Below are 19,364 nucleotides of genomic sequence, written 5' to 3'. Positions count from 1 at the left end.
TTTCTTTCCCAATCCCGACCACAAGTTATATAATTCATTTTTAATATAGTATCTAGTGTGCACCACTGCTGTAGTTGTTCACTCTTTATCTCCCCCTTTTTGTGGTCCCACTTACTCTCTCAAAGACAAATAAGGAAAAGACAACCAAAATGGCAAAATCCCTCTTGTTTCCATTTCTTGGGGTTCATTTCAATAAATGTTAAGCACGTAGCTATTGAGCCTTTGTGATCCTCTCCTAAGAATATCCTCTTTTGGTCTCACTGTGTGAATGTCTGGAGACTTGCATAATTTATCACGTCCCGGTGTTGTTCTGTTTTTTGGTTTTTGTTTTTTAACCATCCAGTGTGTTTATTTGTCCAGTTAATCTAAACTTCTGATTCTTTGGCCAGGAAGGTATGGATTAAGCCTTTCTCAGACATGGACTCATTGAATAGTTACAGGTTCAGCACTCAGCCATCTCCCTACATGATTTTTCTAGGGTGAGAAAACAAAATACATACTTGTATTCAAGTTATCACCCACATGTCTGTCAAATCTACAAAATGTGATTCAAATAGGCCTTACTTTCCCAACACTTCTACAATTCTCTGCCTTTCTAATGGCAGTTTTCATCCTCTTCTACTTTTCAAGCACTTCCTTAACCTTCAGGCCCTCCTCAAATGTTCCACCCTGATGAGTCCTCTCTGATGAGTTTGCTTGCCCCTTCCTGGAAGTTCTCTCCTTTCCCTCTAAACTGCCTCCTCCATGAACCCTTGTGCCTTGGAACTCAATGAAAGCAGAAGTACTTTGAAGGGAAACCAGTGGAAGAAATCTGTCCATTGCATCAAGACCCAATTAATAAATTATTCCTACAATCTATACCAGAAAAAAAATTTGCTCTGATAATACGTTTGTTCATGTTCTTCTACCAGACAATGAGGAACTCATGACCTGACTCCTCCACCTTTTACCTTAGCTACCAGGAAACTTGGGGAGAAATTACAGTAACCACATCCAAGTATGTGAAAATACCTGTTCTCTGTTAGCTAATCTTTTGTTGTTTTTTTTCTCCTATTTTATTTTTCATGTATAATTTGTTTTATCATTTTGAGGACCTTAAAGAAATCAGTGATTTATGCATGCTATATAAACATAGCATTACAGCATGTTTTCTTGTACAAAATGGCTATTTTGCATAGACAGTGACCTCCAGACGGCAAGAATTTCCTGTGACATCAAAAGTACTTCCTGAAATTCCTTTTCATGTCACATTGGTGGCAAAGCAGAAGCAGATGTTTATTTTTCTCCCAAACACATACAAAAAGAATCTCACGTATTAGAAATTATGGAGCATTAAACTTAGAAGATTCTAATTTGGACCAGTCTTTGGAATAATGGGGTAAAGACTCCTAAAAACATACTCTTTCATGAAGGCAAGAAAATGTTGGCCAAAAAATGTCTAAATGAACGTTGTCTATTTTCTAGAAATTAACCAAAGAACACAAAATAACCAAAGAATGTTTGCTTTAAAAATTGGCTGGATTTTGTTGAAAATAGTGAGCTTTATTGCTTTTTTTTAAGTTTGAGAAACTCTTTAAGCCTGGCTGTTTTCTAACTTTCCTTAGAGCCATCTTGCTCACTTGACCTATGGTAGACTTAACCTCCATAGTGTCACAAACACAAGAGCTGGGGAATTTTTTTTGCCCATCCTGGGCCTTGAACTCAGGGCCTGGGCAATGTTCTTGGGCTTTCTGAAGGCTAGCACTGTACCACTTGAGCCACAGCATCATTTTGGGGCTTTTTTCTATGTATGTGGTGTCAAGGAATCAAACCTGGGTCTTCATGCATGCTAGGCAAGCACTCTACCACTAGGTTAAACTCCTGGCCCAGAACTGGGGAATCTTATACCTGTAAATTCATTGAAAAAGAAGAAATACATTGGGGAAAGAGAAAAAGACTGGAAACAAAAGAAAAATCACATATCAATAACCTGATGATGTACCTATAAAATAAACACAAAGGAAGTGGAATAAAGGAAATACTACATGAGAAGGGGTATCATTGCTTGAGAAGTAATACCTGGTGAACTCTGACAATGAAATATTTTTAAAAGAAAATACTAAAAAATATGTCAGTGATAAATAGCATAGGGAAGAGAAACCAATAAAAGCCTTAAAAATGGAAGTAAGGTTTGGTTAATATGATATTTTAAAAAAAGGCAAGAAGAGATCAAGCACTTAAAGAAAATGACTACCAACTTCAAAGAACTAGAAAGGATTATAAGGAAATCCTATGAACAATTTTGCATGAGTAAGTTACTCATGATTTAGATGAAATGGATATATCCCTAGAAAGAAAAAAACCTACCAAAATTGATCAAGAATAAATAGAAATTTAAAACATGCTTAAAACAACTACCAGATTAAACTAATCATCAGAAATTCCTTACAAAAAGATCTCCATCCCAGATATCTTCACAGATAAATTCTACCAAAAGTTTAAAAAAAAATATTTTACAGCCAAGCACAATGGCTCATGCCTGTAATCCTATCTACTCAAGAGCCTGAGAGATCTGAGGACGGCAATTCAAAGCCAGCCTGGGCACTAAAGAACGTGAGACTCTTGAAACTCTTATCTCCAATTAATCACTACAAAACGGGAAGTGAGGTGGTGGCTCCAGGGGTAGGGTAGTATCCTTGGGCTGAAGAGCTCAGGGACAGTGCCCAGTCCCAGAGCTCAAGCCCACTGACCCACAAAAAAAAGGGAAAAATGAATGAAAGAAAGAAAGAAAGAAAGAAAGAAAGAAAGAAAGAAAGAAAGAAAGAAAGAAAGAAAGAAGGAAAAGTGTTTTGCGGGTCCAAAGAGATCAAAATGTATTATTCACTTTCTCATATCTGCGACAAAATATCTGAGCAAAACAATCTGAGTGAAGAAAGATTTATTTTGGCCCATGGTTCCAGAGGTTTCAGTCCATGCTGGAGGAGAAGCTGAAGCAAAGCAGACAGCTCATGTCATGGTGACCAGGAAGCAGAAAGAGAGAAAGAGCATGCCAAGCACAGTGGGCTTTTTTCCTTCTTCCACTTTTTCCGGACTACAGGATGGGGCCATCTACATTCAGAGTAGATCCAACCTGCCCTTATGTATACTCCTCTCTGGAAGCATCTTTATAGAAAGGGGTGATATTAATTAAGATGCACTATACTCATAAACGGACATGTTGAATAGTAACCTCTTATACAACTATTGAAAGTTAATAGAACATAATTAAAAAAAAACTCTCAGAAGTGTGCTTTACTAATCTCTTTGGCACCTCTCAATTCAATTACACTGATAATCAAAATCAACCAGTACAGGGACCACATCCCTCAACTCATTCTCTGAGGCAATGAAACAAGTGAAGATAATCCACCAGCTGAAAGTGTTCACAAACCAGGCACCAATAAAGGACTTGCATCCACAATGCATAACAAAGTTACAGCTCAACAATAACAAGGCAAAGGACCCAACTTTCAAGTGAGCAAACAAATGACTTACACAGACATTGCTTCAAACCACATATACAAATATAGCTAGGCACAGTGGTTCATGCCTATAATTCAATAATCCTAGTTATGCAGGAGACTGAAATCTGGAGGCTCACTGTTCAAAGACAGCCCACAGAGAAAAGTCCACAAGACTTTCAGTTAACCAACAAAAAGTTAGTGTGGAGATGTGGCTCAAGTGATAAAACACCACATAGATCAATGAAGTCACTCTTATACTTTTGTCCCCAGGTTCAGATCCTGGTACCAGAAAAAAAAATTTAAAAGGTGGGGAGGGAGGAAAGAATGCAGAAAAGCAGACAGGCAAGCAGGCAGGCTAGCAAGCACATGAAACAATGTCTAGCATTTCTGGTCATTACAGAAATGTAAATAAAGCCACATCCACTAGGATGGCTAAAACAAAAAGAACAGAACCTTCCCTCATCATTAGTGAGGATGCAAATTAGTTCATCCTCTTTGCAAAGTCTTCTGATTGTTCTACAAAAGTTTAAGCATAGACTTCATGTCAGTAATTCTACTCTAATGTATATACTCAGAGAATTTTAGACACATCTTCATATAAGACACATCTTCATATAAAAAAGTTGTTCATGAACGTTTACAGCAGCATTGTTATAATCCTAAAATGAAAAAAATCCCTCATAAAAATATCCCCCAACTGAGAAATGAACAAACCAAGAAGTAAAATCCATGAAGAGAACATTACTAATACTGCTAGACGACGTGACACAGATGACTCTTGAAAGAAACCAGTCACAAGAGCTGACCTACCAAAAGCTTCCATTTACATCACATGTCCAGAAAAAGAAAATCCACAAAGACAGATGCAATGAGGGTGGACAACGGGCTATCACCTCCCTGGGGACTTCATGAAGCTGTTTACAGATAGGTGGTAGAGATTACAGTGATACACTATGAATATAGCACACCAAGTTATAAACTAAATTGCAAAGGTTCAGTTTAGTGGCATGTGCTTCTAACTCAGTAATGTTATTATTGAGAGAATCCAGATCTATCTTAATTCAGGAAACTCTTCTACGAGTTCCTCACTAGTCAGTCTCAGCTTGAATGCTTGTAAATGATAATATGAACTCCCACAATGCTTATAGTAACCCTTCACCCCCGTGGTGCAGGCTGGCCATTTGGGATAGTTAGTTTGAAGTTATTTTTCCCTAACTATTGAATTCCTCAGCACCTTCTATAGTACCTGACACATCAAAAAGACAATGCAGGGGCCGGGAGTTTGGCCTAGTGGTAGAGTGCTTGCCTAGCATGCATGAAGACCCGGGTTCGATTCCTCGGTACCACATATATAACAAAAAGCTGGAAGTTATGCTGAGGCTCAAGTGGTAGAGTGCTAGCCTTGAGAAAATCCAAGGACAGTGCTCAAGCCCTGAGCCCAAAACCAGGACTGGCAAAAAAAAAAAGACAATGCAGTGAGACAACAGGTAACAGAACTTTTATCATGCTCCTACTTAAGACATAGAGCTAGGACATTATATTTACTATATCTACTCTTTAACATAGAAAGTGCATATCATATGTAATCTTTCATATGCATGAAATATTTCTACATGGATTTTTTTAAATCTTTGGGTAATTACTTTTAGAGAGTCTTGAGAAGGGACATTTGTAAAGGGGACCTTTATTTCTTAACGTGTAATCATCAATGTTGGTTTAATTTTCAAAGACATACAAAAATCCCTCAACTGAGAAATGAACAAACCAACTATTCATTTTTAGAAAACCACCTAACTGCATTCTTCATTTGGCTACAAATCCCCATATCCAATTCACTCGGCATAAATTGTTTCCTTATCAGCCAGTACTCCCTAAGGAAAGGCCGGCTGTGTGAGTTAGCTCTGCAGATAACACTGCAGGCCAGAGATAGCAATGTGATACTGGCACTCTGCCCACTGTTCTTTTCACTAAAGACCAGATAGCCTGTCTCCAAGCTCCAAGCACTTTTCTTTCCTTCCCTGAGCCCTACAAATTGGAGCCAAACCATCCAAATTCTCCATCTTAGCAGCAGCAGCCATGTCAATGCAGCCTCAGTTCCAGGACAGTGAATTCAGGGAAGAAGGAATTTACATCTGTCTCCCCTATGCACATAGATTGTATAGCTAGCTTGTGCTAGACCTCATGTCTGTCTTCAAGAACTATTGAGCATACTTGAGTGTTTTTCATATCCTGGAAGTTTAGGCTATTGATATCAAGGGCTGCCCTGAAATGCCTGTAACTTTAAGTCACTGTCCCCACAAGTCAAGATTTTTTTTGGGGGGGGGGGCAAGAATTCTAGAATTCATGAGCAATGCCAGAATTGCATGCATAGCTCACTAACTGATCCCAAACATAACTGCAAAATTCCTAATTTCGTTTAAAAATACAACAAATAAGAGAAGTGACTTTTTGAGGGACCCATTAATACTACGTCAACAGCAGCTCTGGTTTTCTGGCTCTTAATCCATTTTCGACTGTCCCTCTCACACTGTGTAACTGGGCTTCCTCTGGTCATTTGTTGTGCCAACCACAACTCTACTACAAACCTCTTCTTTGGGCACTTATCATCAGCAGTGATGCTGAGTGCTGTCTTATATGGGGCCTGAATAGAGGTCAGGCTGCTCTCTTTGGCTTCTTTCAGGATTCCAGTGGTTTTGACAACTGAGGACGGGGGCAGGGTTGGACAGCAAAGAACAGCAGCAAAGGCTAGGATTCAGATTAATCTAAGACTAAGTTCACACAGTAGAAGCAAGTGGCAGCAGTAGGTCTGACACCTATTTGGCACCCTTAAAATCCAAATTTCATGTATCAGTACCTAGCTGTTTTTATTACTATGGCTTTGTAATAGAGTCTGATGTTTGGTTTTGATATTCCCGCCAACATCATTCTTCCTGATAAGGATTGCTTTTGCTATTTGAGGTCTTTTATTAATTCCATATGAATTTTTGGATTGGCTTTCTCTACTTCATTGAGAATACTGGGATTTTGATGAGTACTACATTGAATTTATAAATCACTTTGGGCAATATTGCCATTTTCTTCATGTTAATTCTTATGATCCGGAAGCATGATAGGTTTTTCCATTGCCTTAAATTTCCTTCAATTTCTTTATTCAGATTTTTTAAGTTTTCACAATAGAGGTCCTTCCTATCTTTGATTAAAGTAATTCTCGGTTGTTGTTGTTGTTGTGGGGGGAGGCTATTAAAAATGGGATAGCTTCCCTGATTTTAGTCTTGATCTTCTCATTGTTAGCATCCAGAAAAGCTACTGGGTTTTAAGGATTGATTTTATAACCTACTATGTTGCCAAAGTTTAGAATTAGCTCAAGTAACTTGGCATGTATCCAAAGAGTACATACAAGGCCACACTAAAGTTACCAGCACAACCATGTTTGTTTGCAGCATCTTTGCCAGTCCTACAGCTTGAACTCCCTTGGGCTTTTTTCTGGAGGCTAAAGCTCTACCACTTCAGTCACAATACCACTTCCAGCTTTTTTTTTTAGGTATGTGGTACCAAGGAATCAAGCCTATGTCTTTATGTATGCTAGGCTAGCACTTTTACCACTATGCAAAACTCCCAGCCCATTGCAGCATTCTTCACCTAAGCCAAGATATGGAATCAGATCAGAGACCACTCAGTGAATGTATGGATCAAGGAACTGTGGTGTATATAAACAACTGAATTCTACTCCTCCATCAGAAAGAATGGAAAGACGGAAAAAATCATATTAAGCAAAGTAAGCCAGATCCAAAGAAACATAGGTTGCACGGTTTCCCTCCTATGTAGTAGCTACAATGCACCTATGAACCTACAAGTAAACACACTGGATGGTTTAAAAACTACATTGGAACATAATAACTTAAACAGTTCTCAAGGCATCCATATATAGTGAGACCAGAGGAGGATATTCTTAGAAGAGGAACACAGAGGCGCGATAACCTATATGCATCTGATCATCTAAATATTTATCTAAATGAACTCCAGGAAATGGAAACAAGAGGTTTTTGTTTTTTTCTTTGTCACTAATTTGTTTTCTTCTCTTTTTCTCTTGTTTGTTCACTTATCTGTCTTTGGGAGAGCAAGAGGTCACAGAAATGACAGGACAACGAATGAACAAATGAAGCAATGATAGTCACTAGATACTGTATTGAAAATGAACTTTACAATTTGTGGGTGGGGATGGGAGGGAAAAAACTGGGAGAGAGTAAAGGAAGGGATGATATCATTTAAAAAGAAATATACTCTTTATCTGACTTGTAACTATAACCCCTGTATATATCATTTTTGTAATAACAATAAAAATGTATGAAAAAGGAAAAAAAGGCAATCTTCCCAAAGCCACATTCCAAAGTGGATCACGAAAAGCATGTGATTGCTTCTTACCTTCCAGATCTGCTCCAGAAGCATCCAAAGTCCTAGGATGTCCAGAAGGAATGGAAGCAGATGAGGCAGGGCCAGATCTCACACCTGCCCTCGCATGCTGCAAGAATCCCAAATTCCCCCCCTCAAAAAGACAGTTGGAAAACTGGAAAACTGATGGCTCTTGTAAAAGTGAGAGAAAGGGAATGGTAGAATGCTCAGAGGAAGTTCATATCAGCTGATCATTCAGGTGCCCCAAGGCTAACCTGTTGCTGAAAATGGAAAAGCTCTCATTATATGAGCCTCCCATCAATGCTAGAAATATCTTCCGTTTTAGAAGTCATTCATAACTACAAATGCAATGTTACAAAGCATATATGTTGCAAAGGGAACTGGACAATCTTGTATACTCTGTGGAATTTAATGGGATTTATTAAAGACTTGTCTGAGACAGAACCACAGGCTTCCCTCTAATAAACCAGAATGAAGGAGCCTTACAGAAATGAAGGGACAAAAAAGGTGAGCCCCAATAGCTACTCAGGACACTGAGATCTGAAGATCACAGTTTGAAGCCAGTCTTGGCAGAAATGTCCATGAGATTTTATATCAAATAAACTACCAAAAAGCCAGAAGTGGAGTTGTAGCTCAAGAGGTTAGTGAACCAATCTTGAGTAAAAAAGCCAAGGGACAGCACTCATGTCCTATGTTCAATTTCCTGTACAAGTGTATACACACACACACACACACACACACACACACACACACACACACAGAAGATGCAAGCAATGTTGAAATGTTTCAGTAAGAATCAGCTGAGCAATTCCACTACTTGGCATCTACCCAATCATCCAGAAACAAGGACATACTAAATCCACCAGCACAACAATGTTCATTGCAGCACTATTTACCATAGCAAAGATACGGAACCAACCCAGATGTCCCTCAGTTGATGAGTGGATCAACAAGATGTGGTATTTATACACAATAGAATTCTATGCTGCTGTCAGAAAGAATGACATTGCCCCATTTGTTAGGAAATGGAAAGACTTAGAAAAAAATCATATTAAGTGAAGTAAGCCAGTCTCAAAGGAACATAGGCTCAATGGTTTCCCTCATTTGTCATAATCAGTAGAAACCTTGGGCTCTCCTAGCAGAGATTCACAATAGAACAAAATCTAGATACATAAGGTCATATAGTATGACGCTAAATGTAAGGACTTCCAGGATCTAGAAACAAAAGCCATATAATGAGTGATTGTTGTCCTTAATGTACTATGTTATCTCTCATCTCTTTTGCTGTCCCTTGATTATCTCATATTGTTACAATATTTCACCTTGTTATCTGATATATTTTATATATGCTTAATTGGTTATTTGAAATAAGAGAGGGAAGGGGGGAAATCAAGATGAGCGGGGGAAGGGGGGAGAGAAATGGGGACCATGACATGAGAAAGGGTATTAATATTTGTGAAGAAATGTACCTTCTATCTGATGAATATAATATAACCCTTCTATTAATTACAATTAAAAAATATATGAAAAAAAAGAATCAGCTGAGTACCAAAGGGTTAAAAGATGCTGTGGAATTTTGCAGTTACGTTTTGGTATATTTTGTAAGAACAAAGCTTTTAATCATAGCATTAAGAAGTCAGTCACAAAGTCACTCACGAAGTCAATGCCTGTTTATGATTATACTTATTCATATAATAGTCTTTATATTACTACATTATTCTAACTACAAGCCATAGTTATAATAGAACTATGACACTTCATAGCTCTATTATATAGGTTTATCAACAAAATTAAACTGAAAAATCAGCACTTCTTTTAGTGTATATATTCATTCAAATGTTCAGAACCTGAGTGAAAATAAACTTCCTTCCATCATTTCTACTTTCATTTTAAAGATAAGATTCCAATCCAATATTTCTTTTATTAGGCAGTTTTATACCTGTGCTTTCAATGGATTTATTTACTCTGTATCCAGTCACAGAATCCAAGTGTCTTCATGTAATGAAGAACTTCTTTTTTTTTTTGCCAGTCCTGGGCTTGAGCTCAGGGCCTGAGCACTGTCCTTGGACTTTCTCAAGGCTAGAGCTCTACCACTTGAGCCTCAGCACCACCTCTGGCTTTTTTCTATGTATGTGGTACCGAGGAATCGAACCTGGGTCTTCATGCATTCTAGGCAAGCACTTTAACCACTAGGCCAAACTCCCGGCCATGAAGAACTTCTTGAGACTCCATTGTCCTTGGTATAACTGCCACCACTCTGAAGTAGACATCCTCAGCTATGGTCACCAGATGGGTTGTTATGGAAACACACAAATCATAGTAACATGGCAAACATAACTGAGCCTTTTTATTGAGGAGGCACTGTTTTAAGTGTTCCGTGCATTTTAACTCATTCATTCCTCACACTACCATTACAAGGTAAATAGCCATTTCTATCCTTCTTTTGCTGGTAAGGAAACTGAGACACAGAAAGAAATTAATACCTAAGACCCAACAGCTAAGTGACAGCTAGCTCTTCATGCTATTTGTCATGATGCTAATGCATAAACCACATGCATGCACTTGACTTCTTGTGAGTGCAGACCCTGACCCTTTTTAAGGAAAGAAAGCAGCATCCAGTACTTTCCTTAAGCCCATCTCACCTGGCTGTGTTGAGGTTCCGGTAGAGCTGCCCAAGAGACTCCAACAGCCTCCCCTCCATTTCCCGGTCCCTGAGTTGCTGAGCCAGAGCCAACCAGTGTTCATGGTAAGTGATACATGCCTCAGGATTTGGGGACACAGAGCTGTAGAAATGGCAGAGGGATTTGGTGACCTGAAGCTGACCTGAACATAAAGCAGGGATATGCATAAGATGTCTTGAGACAGGACTTGGGCAAAGCATGCTCCAATGATTTTTCTGTAAGGCTCCCTGGCAGCACAGGATATACTCACTCTTTAGATGTCGATTCCTTAAGCCAAACAGCAATGCCATCTCATAACAAAAGCGGCTGTGAGTCAGCTGGTGTCCAGCCACCATATCTTGGGCCAACCAAAGGAGCACCTGTACCAATTCCACGTCTGTCTCCTTGCTGGCCTCAAGTTCAGAATACAGTCGGACAGCCTGTAGGAGATAGTCCCTGTCTGGTTGCTGAGTCCAGGACTTAATGTTGCCGAGATTAGCCATGGCCACTGCCTGATTGCGCATATTTCCTGCCTCTTGAGCTCTGTTCAAAGCCTGGAGGTAGCTCTTGGCCGCCCTGCTCATCTGACCTTCATCTTGAAGTGCAAGTCCCAGGAGGTTATGGACCACTCCCTTCTGGATCCCACACTGAGTCCCCTTCAGAGAAAACAATAGTGGCTCAAGGATGTCCAAAGCCTTCTTTGCCTGGCTGGCTAAAAGATAGGCCCATGCCAGGCAGAGGGATGACTCAAAGGCTTCCTGCTCACTCAGCAGCTTCCCTAACACCAAGGCCTGACTCAAGTAGTAGATGGCCCCAGTAGGTGACCTGTGTTGGAGGTACAGTTTGGACAGGATGAGATACAGGGCTCTCTGGGTGCTCCGATCAGTCTGCTCCTCACAGCCAGCCAGTGCCTGCTTGAGTGTCGGACAGGCCACAGCAGAAACTTCATCCCAGCTAGAAGAGGGAATGCCAAGGAGCTTGGTGGTGTTCTGGAGAACCAAAGAGACCTGCCAAATAGGAATGGATATCCTCTGGGCATTCTGGCTACACCATCGCTGGACAGAGGCCACTGCAAAGTATGGAAGATACTTCTTATCATACAGAAAACTCAAGATGGCCGCCATCGCATCTGAGACAGGAGGGTGTCCAGAGAGGATCTGCAAGCGCTCGGCAAAAGGTAGAACTTCCTCATGTCGGCCTAAACTCAGGAGCAATCGGATAGCCAGAAAGCATGCTCTGGCTTCCAGGGGTCTACTGCCTACTACAATCCCCTGGCGCAGCACATAGGCCACAACGTCAAGTTCATTCTTGGCACTGAACTCATGGTCAGGCAAGCAGGCCAGAAGAGCTCCAGCCTTTTCCAGGAGAGTTGAGTCTTCATGCTTTAGCCTTTGCTTCAGATAGATGGCAGCCAAATTGACATACAGAGCAGCCACCAGGAACAGGTCCTCAAAGGCACCATCCAGAATATGGATGGCCTCCTCAAAGTACACCCTGGCCTGGGAAAGTTTGACCTTCCTGATGCTCAGCCTGCCCAGGAGGAAGCAGAGCCGAGCATGGGCCCAGGTCATGTGTCTCCTCTTGGCCCACTTCCTTGAGGCCTCCAGGTAGACCACAAGCTCATCTTCTTCAGTGAAGTTGTAAAAGGAAGAAGTAAGGAAAGAGAAGGAGAAATCATAGAGGTTCTTGAAGTTGTCAGTGTACCCTTTTTGATCCAGAAATGTCAATATGGAGGTGAAGTTCTCAGCTTCTTCTTCATCCCCACCAGTGTTTAGGTCCATGAACAGTTCCGGGTCATCAAGGTCATCGGGCTCTGGCAGATGATAGCTGTCTGAAGTGGCTGAGAGGAGTTCATCTTCCATGCTGGAGTCCACAGAGCTGCTGGAACGTCTGGAGCCCATGACTTGAGTCTCCTCCCAGGATCCACCTGGCCTGGCTTCCTTGAAGCCCTCAGGCTGCGATGCTGAAACGACAGGCAGAGGTGAACACCCTTGACTACCTACAACCAGGGAGGCCAACTCCTGGCAAGAAAACAGGCACACTGACCTGAAGGGTGAGAGGTCAAGATTAGCAGGATCTCTACTCACCACTGAGATCATTTGGAAGATTCTGGATGGATTCAAACCCACCTAGGTAGAGACAAAGGACAGATCTGGTGTTAGATATGAACTTACCACCGTGCCATAGCCTCCAGAGGCTGAGGCCACCAGCCCTCCACTGATGTTTCAGACCATCACTTAGCCTGAAGGAACAGAATTCTGCCTGAAGGGCAGAATTTATTCCCTCTGAATGAATTTAAGAACTGCATAGAGCCTGGCTCCAGTGGTTCACACCTATACTCACAGGTGCATAGGAGACTGGGATCTAAGGATAGAATTTCAAAGCAGGAAAGTCTATGAGATCCCTATCAAATTAACTACCCCCAAAAGGCCAAAAGTGGAGCAGTGATCCAAGTGGTAAAGCTCCACTCCTGAGCAAAAACTAGGGACAGTATTCAAGCCCCAGGACTGGCGCGCGCGCGCACACACACACACACACACACACACACACACACACACACACACAGTCTGCACAGACTTCCTCATCCTGTTTAGTCTGATGTGATTTATCACTGGGAACTGGGATAGAAGTAAGACCTAGAGAAGGAAATTTGGAGGTACGTTCTATAAAATGTGATGTGGAACTGGAGATTATTACAGAAAAAGTCATTCCCCTTTTGCTACTTCAACTATTAGACTCTTTAAGCTAACACTCTTTAAGCTATAACATTGCCTAGGCAAAAGAAAAAAACTATAGTTGTAACCATGAAGGTCTGTGGGGTCCCAGAAGGATTCAAAGGCTGGGACACCCTGCATAGGTATCACTAGGATGTTATCCTTAACGTGCTACAGCAGCAGGAACCTACAGTAATTGAGCTGACTGCTGGCCTGCCGGTCACACACTTTACAGACTAAGGATTTCTGCCCTGAAACTTCTAGGTGGGTTGAGCTGAAGAATGGAAGAATATTCAATACAGTTCTATTCATTTACATTTTAACTCTTGAGTTACTTTCAGGAGTCCTATACAGAGAATGGATGAAGTTTCAAACCCCTGAGGAAAGATGTAGAAACTATGCAAATATAGTCACTAAGAGGTCACAAGAATCCAGCCAAAGTCCCACCACTGAATGTGATCACAAGAGGTAAAGCATTTTAGAGTGAAGTTTAAGCAGGAAGAGAGGGGACAAGGCTGGTGGGGGGTGAGGGGGAGGACTTGTTAATAATACTGAAGAGCATCAGTGTTCCCTGGGAAGAAAGATGCCAAAAAGGTAGAGAAAAAAGAAAAGGTAGTGTCAGAGAAGAGGGTAACTGCGCTGTGTTGCAGCCACCTGACCTCATAAAAGTGATATGAGTTGAGGTAAGGGTGGAGAAAATAAATTGGTTTGGCAGGGAATGTTCTTGACTAAGGCAAGACTTCTAGCACCACAGGACAGGAGTTGCTGGAGAGAAGAGCTCACTTTCCTAACTAGAAGCCAACAGTAACCGAAGCCCTGCTTCTGTGTCTCCCCATGAATTGTCAGCAGACTCATCAAATTAAGCCTCTTCTTGTTCTCTGGGAAAGGCCTCTGTGATTACTGTCGCAAACACCCAAAGACTGCAAGTGCGTCCAGGCAATAAAAGGCTGCTTACCCTCAAAAGATGGACAAGCTAAAAAGTTTGATCTGGAGTGATGTTCATGCTTTCTGGCCTCTGACATTGGGGGGAGGGAGTACTTGACATTCTTACTGCCATAATTGCCCTGGCGTCAGGACAGTGAGGGCATGTGTGCTACCAGAGTTAGAAAATGCAGAACAGAATCTGTACATCTCTGCCCAGAGCATGAGCCTTGAGAGAGAAAGAAATGACCAATAAGATGATTGGGTGCATTGGTTCCCAGACAGCCTACACAACCACCCAATAGAGTTCATTCCTAGTCTTTCAGCAAGAGGCAACAGGCTGCCCGAGGTATGCTCTTGAATCTTCTAGATCAACAGAAGGCAGATACCTTTGCTCCAAGTCTGCCATTCACTTCTGTCCTGTTCCCCTCAAGGCATGGCCCTAATTCCAGATGTCTAGTCCCATCTACTGGGCAGTGCCTGTGGCTTCAACTTCCTGGCTGATGAAGCAGTGTAATCTACTGGTGGTGAGAAAATGACACCGAGGCTGGGGCTTGATGTCTGGGATAGGTGTTCCTTACAAAGGCCTCTATGTACAGAGAAAGCCCCCAATTACTACTTCTACTCAAAGAATCTGGCCTGAGGATCTGTTGTACAGAGCCCTTTGGCTGACCCCATGAAATATGGCTCATCTAAGTGGCTAACAGAAGGGGACAAATCACCATCAGAGAGGTGTGAAAGGTGGGAGAGAAGGGTCCTTCCTCAAATCCACCATTATTGAGAGAATTGGCTTCCTGATATGGAATGGACAGGAATCAGAGCTATTCATTCACTCATTCAAACATTACCAAAAACAACCATGCTAAAAACAGAGCCCCTCACCCCTGCACCCCCAAGACTGATATGCCCAACAAGCCATTTTCATCTTGGGTTTGGACAGTGTAGTAAAATAGACTTTCCTGGATGTTTCTTATACTGGCTCAGGCACTGGTTCTCTCAGGCCTCAGTTTACCAATTTGTAAAGTGAGAGAAATAATCTCAGGGGTCTTTCCAACTGGAACATTCTGTCACTCTGCCTTTACTCTTAGCCTAGACTTTAGCTACAACTGAGGAAGTTTTTCCTTTCCAAGATTAGGACACAAGGCCAAAACAACTGACCATCTACATAAGCGGAGTTGATTTAATCATATCTCATAGTTGCTAGGCAAATGTTCTGAGCCATCCTAGAATTAATCTGAATATGAAATTCTACTAGCCAAACATCATGTAGATCATCAGTTCAATAGTGGTCATAGACCTAAATGGATGGGTTTAGAGTGTAGAGACTCCTGCATAGGGATTCTTTCCTAGTCTTGAGGAGTCTGGATTTTCACTGGGGTCTGAAAACCAAATACTCACTAAGCCTGTAGACAGATGTGATATCAGTATGAGACAGCATGTGCAGGAAAGTCACACACTCAGCCTTCCTGTCACTCCCCAGGGTCCACAGAGAGCTTCTTTCCTCATCACTGAAGAAGACAGAATTCTTGCTCCTATGGGGGGTGGGGGTGGAGAGGGAAGAGAAAATCAGTGCAAGACCTCAGTCTTTCCACTTTCTTCCTTCCACACTAGGATAAAGACCTTAGAGAAGTCATCCATCCATTTGAAATCAGACTCTGCTCTATTGTGAGCAGTATGCCTGCTGTCAAAAGAGAAGGTCTATTAGCATCTCATGAACAGGAAACCAGGCTACATGATTGCTGAATGAGTATAAGCCGATATACTTCAAGCAAGCCATCTCCCAAGAAAAGTAAAGCCTTCTTCAACCCAGATCCATGTTTTTTGTCACCACAGGGTGCCATGATTAATGAGAGAAATGGGAGTTGGTTGCCTTACATATAAGAATAAGGAACCATAAACTGAAGTTTCTTTGTCTTTAGGGTATTTCAGGAAAAAATTAGGAACAAATGGTACTATTTAGAGGATTGATAAAAGTGTATTTTTATGTTATAGGAAGGACTCTTTAGGGATTGTTGAAACTTGATTCCATGATACAGAACAGTAACATGATGTGACAAAAGGAGAAGGTGATTGCTGAAGGACAGTGAGAAGAGAGAGGATCAGGAGGCCAGAAGAAATGGTGATAAACAAAAGATTTTCCTTCTGTATAACTTATTTCTTAGGACTAATTTGCTCACTATAGATTGATAGTAAAAGAAATAAGTGCTTAGAAAACATTCAGTCAGGGGACTGGGAGTTTGGCTTCGTGGTGGAGTGCTTGCCTAGCATGCATGGAGATCCAGGTTCGATTCCTTGGTACCACATACGTAGAAAAAAGCCAGAAGTGGTGCTCAGGCTCAAGTGGTAGAGGTCTGGCCAAGAGAAAGTCTAAGGACAGTGCTAAGGTCCTAAGCTCAAGCCCAGGACTGGCAAAAAAAATAAGAAAATAAAAGAAAACATTCAGTCCACAAGCTAACTGAACGAATTTTTAAGATTGCTTTCAATTCTAAAGAGTTGTTTTAAAAAAAATTTTTTAAAGAAAATGACCTTGAAAGCCCAAGAATGAATAACAGTTTCACTTTGGAGATTAGTAAGAAATTGTATATTATTTCATTGAATCCTCACCCATGCCCTGTGAGGTGGGTATTATTCTTAGCCCGGCCTCCCAGGTGAAGAAACTGAGGGCCAAACAATGCATTTGGGAATGGACAGAGCAGGCATAAGAAGGTCTGTGGCTATGTGAGGCCCAAGGAGGGGCTGGAAGGGCTGCTAAAGACAAACACTTCCTATGTGTCACTTCACACAATTAAGATTAGGGACAAATCCAATGGAAGAGAGGACTACTCAGGTCATACTGCCCATCAGAGACAGAGCTGGCACCACAGTTACATCCTGGTATCTGGTCACATGGAGCCTCCATCTCTATGACCTAGTTTCTATATTCTCCCCAGTATCATGAAATTTTCCAGCCTCCCAGCAACATGTAATTGAAATCCACAACTACATTCACATGTGTGCACATACATGTGCATACATACAGGTAGAGCCCAAGTATTTGTTATTTCACTTATTCATAAAAACTCTATGATGTATGCTTGGCTTAGTGAATGCTTTTAATTGAAGAAAATGCTTCAGAAAGGTTCGGTGACATGTTCAGTAAATGCATAGCTAGAAAGGGGAGGAGCTGAGGTTGAAATGAGGCAATGCATTGTTTGCCTCAGAGCTGACCTACTGACACCCTGACTTTCAGATATTCAGAGACAGTCCAAGAAAATGGACAAACTCCAGGATGGATTTGTAAAGGTGAAAACTGGGTTAGAACATGACTGCATTTCTGGGAGTCTGGAAAGCTGAAGTGTCTCAAAAGGTTACTCTCCCCTTTCTCTCTCCCACAAATCCTAGAGAGAGCATATAGCAAACATGAATATTTCAACACATACTTAAACCTTAGAAAAGGAAAGGTAACTTCTGGGATCTAGGAACAAAAGGAGAAATGGAACCTAGATTGACAGGTGAAAGGGAACGGCCTAGAGACCCTGCTGGTTTTTAGAACTGTGCTTCCCTGCAGGAACAGGAGATATGACCTTGGGCCTGTGTGTGGCAAGGAAGGAATTAAATTTTTTTCATAGAGCCTAGAGTCTAAAAAAGAATCAACTTCCTTAAAGAGGTGATTATGAAGCTTATGGCCTGCCAATATTACACTTTTCATCTATTTGAATCCCTAGGGGGAAAAAAAAACCTCACTTAGGTTTGTACCAGAAAGTGGTACAGGCTCTTAATTTACATGGCAAGGTGTAGGCATGTCAAATAATTTGACATTAAAAAAAAAATAAAACTCGCCGGGAGTTTGGCCTAGTGGTTAAAGTGCTTGCCTAGCACGCATGAAGACCCGGGTTCGATTCCTCGGCACAACATACATAGAAAAAAAAAAGCCAGAAGTGGTGCTGAGGCTCAAGTGGTAGAGCTCTAGCCTTGAGAAAGTCCAAGGACAGTGCTCAGGCCCTGAGCTCAAGCCCAGGACTGGCACAAAAAAAAAAAAAAAAAAAACAACCCTCAGACACACAGTCTGGGAGCATGCATTCCTAAGATTTCAGGAAAAGCAAAATGCAAAACCTTCTCTACAGGGAGTTTTGTTTTATGGCAGAATTCATAAAAGGGCCATCTTTTAAAATGTTGAACACTGAACAAAAACAGACCAAAAAAAACTCCACAAACCACAAACATGAACTATCCACAAAAAAAAGTGTTCTCAGATGCCCTAGAAGTCATGATAATGTAAAGAATTTAAACAATGAAATAAACACAACAAAGGCTACAATGAAGGGATGGAATAGTGAGAATTACCAATCTATGAAAAATACAGAAATACAAATCTAGAAATAATAAAGGCACAGAAATTACAGGTAATGTATATGGATTAAAAAGCAAGTTTGTTCACAGTAGTAGAGACAAATACTGAAAATGAAGACCTTTGTGAGGAAATCAGCCATCATGCAGCCTGGAGAAGAAAAAGATAAGAAATATGAAAAATAACTGATTAAATGAGATGAGGGATAGAATATACTTCTATCAGAAATTCCAGAAGAGAGATTAAAAGATTGAGAGAAATGAACAATATTCGAAAGGACATGGAATGAAAATTATTCTGGAATTGAACAAAGACATGAGTCTCATCATACTGAAGACTTAACACCATACTCTGAGTAAAATAAATTAAAATAACATCACTTTTCTTTAAGGTTATCTTTCCAAGTTATCCATGTCCCTTAATTTTTATTTCTGGCTCCTTTTATCCATTATCTCATTGTTCAATTTCTTGAGATGAAAGAGTTAAATATAAAAGGCAACAATATGAGCTAATGAAATAAAAACAATGGAAAAAGAACCTGATAATCAAGGCAAAAACTGTAATGACAGAAAATAAGGATGGCTAAGAAAAGGAAAACTGGTCCTAGATACCACATACATAGAAAAGCTGTGGCTTAAGTAATAGAGCTCCAGCCTTGAGGAAAGTCCAAGGACAGTGGACTGAGTTTAGTCCCCAGGACTGGCAAAAAAAAGGAAAGAAAAGGAAACTGGTCCTCTAAAAAGACAACATAAATCTCAGGAGGCTGAGATCTAAGGATTGTGGTTCAAAGCCAGCCTGGGCACAAAAATCCATGGGACTCTTATCTCCAGTTAACCACCAGAAAACCGGA

The 19,364-nt window shown here is 41.0% G+C and overlaps 1 protein-coding gene across 2 annotated transcripts in view; it reads right to left on the bottom strand.

Annotated features, from left to right (window-relative positions):
- Sh3tc2 (SH3 domain and tetratricopeptide repeats 2) overlaps positions 1 to 19,364 on the bottom strand; it is a 58,889-nt gene that overhangs the window by 13,142 nt on the left and 26,383 nt on the right. For both annotated transcript variants that reach the window (XM_090331260.1, XM_090331261.1), the window contains exons 9-12: positions 15,586 to 15,719; positions 12,640 to 12,681; positions 10,824 to 12,515; positions 10,535 to 10,715 (exon numbers count right to left, since the gene is read on the bottom strand). In XM_090331260.1, coding sequence (XP_090187386.1) covers positions 10,535 to 10,715; positions 10,824 to 12,515; positions 12,640 to 12,681; positions 15,586 to 15,719 — 2,049 coding nt within the window. The remainder of the gene's footprint in view (positions 1 to 10,534; positions 10,716 to 10,823; positions 12,516 to 12,639; positions 12,682 to 15,585; positions 15,720 to 19,364) is intronic.

The sequence above is a fragment of the Megascapheus bottae genome, chromosome 4, assembly GCF_031878675.1.
Source record: "Megascapheus bottae isolate mThoBot1 chromosome 4, mThoBot2.hap1, whole genome shotgun sequence".
NCBI classification, from domain to species: Eukaryota; Metazoa; Chordata; class Mammalia; order Rodentia; family Geomyidae; genus Megascapheus; species Megascapheus bottae.
Note: the sequence above shows the minus strand (reverse complement) of the source record. Positions and strands in the feature narration are given on the sequence as shown.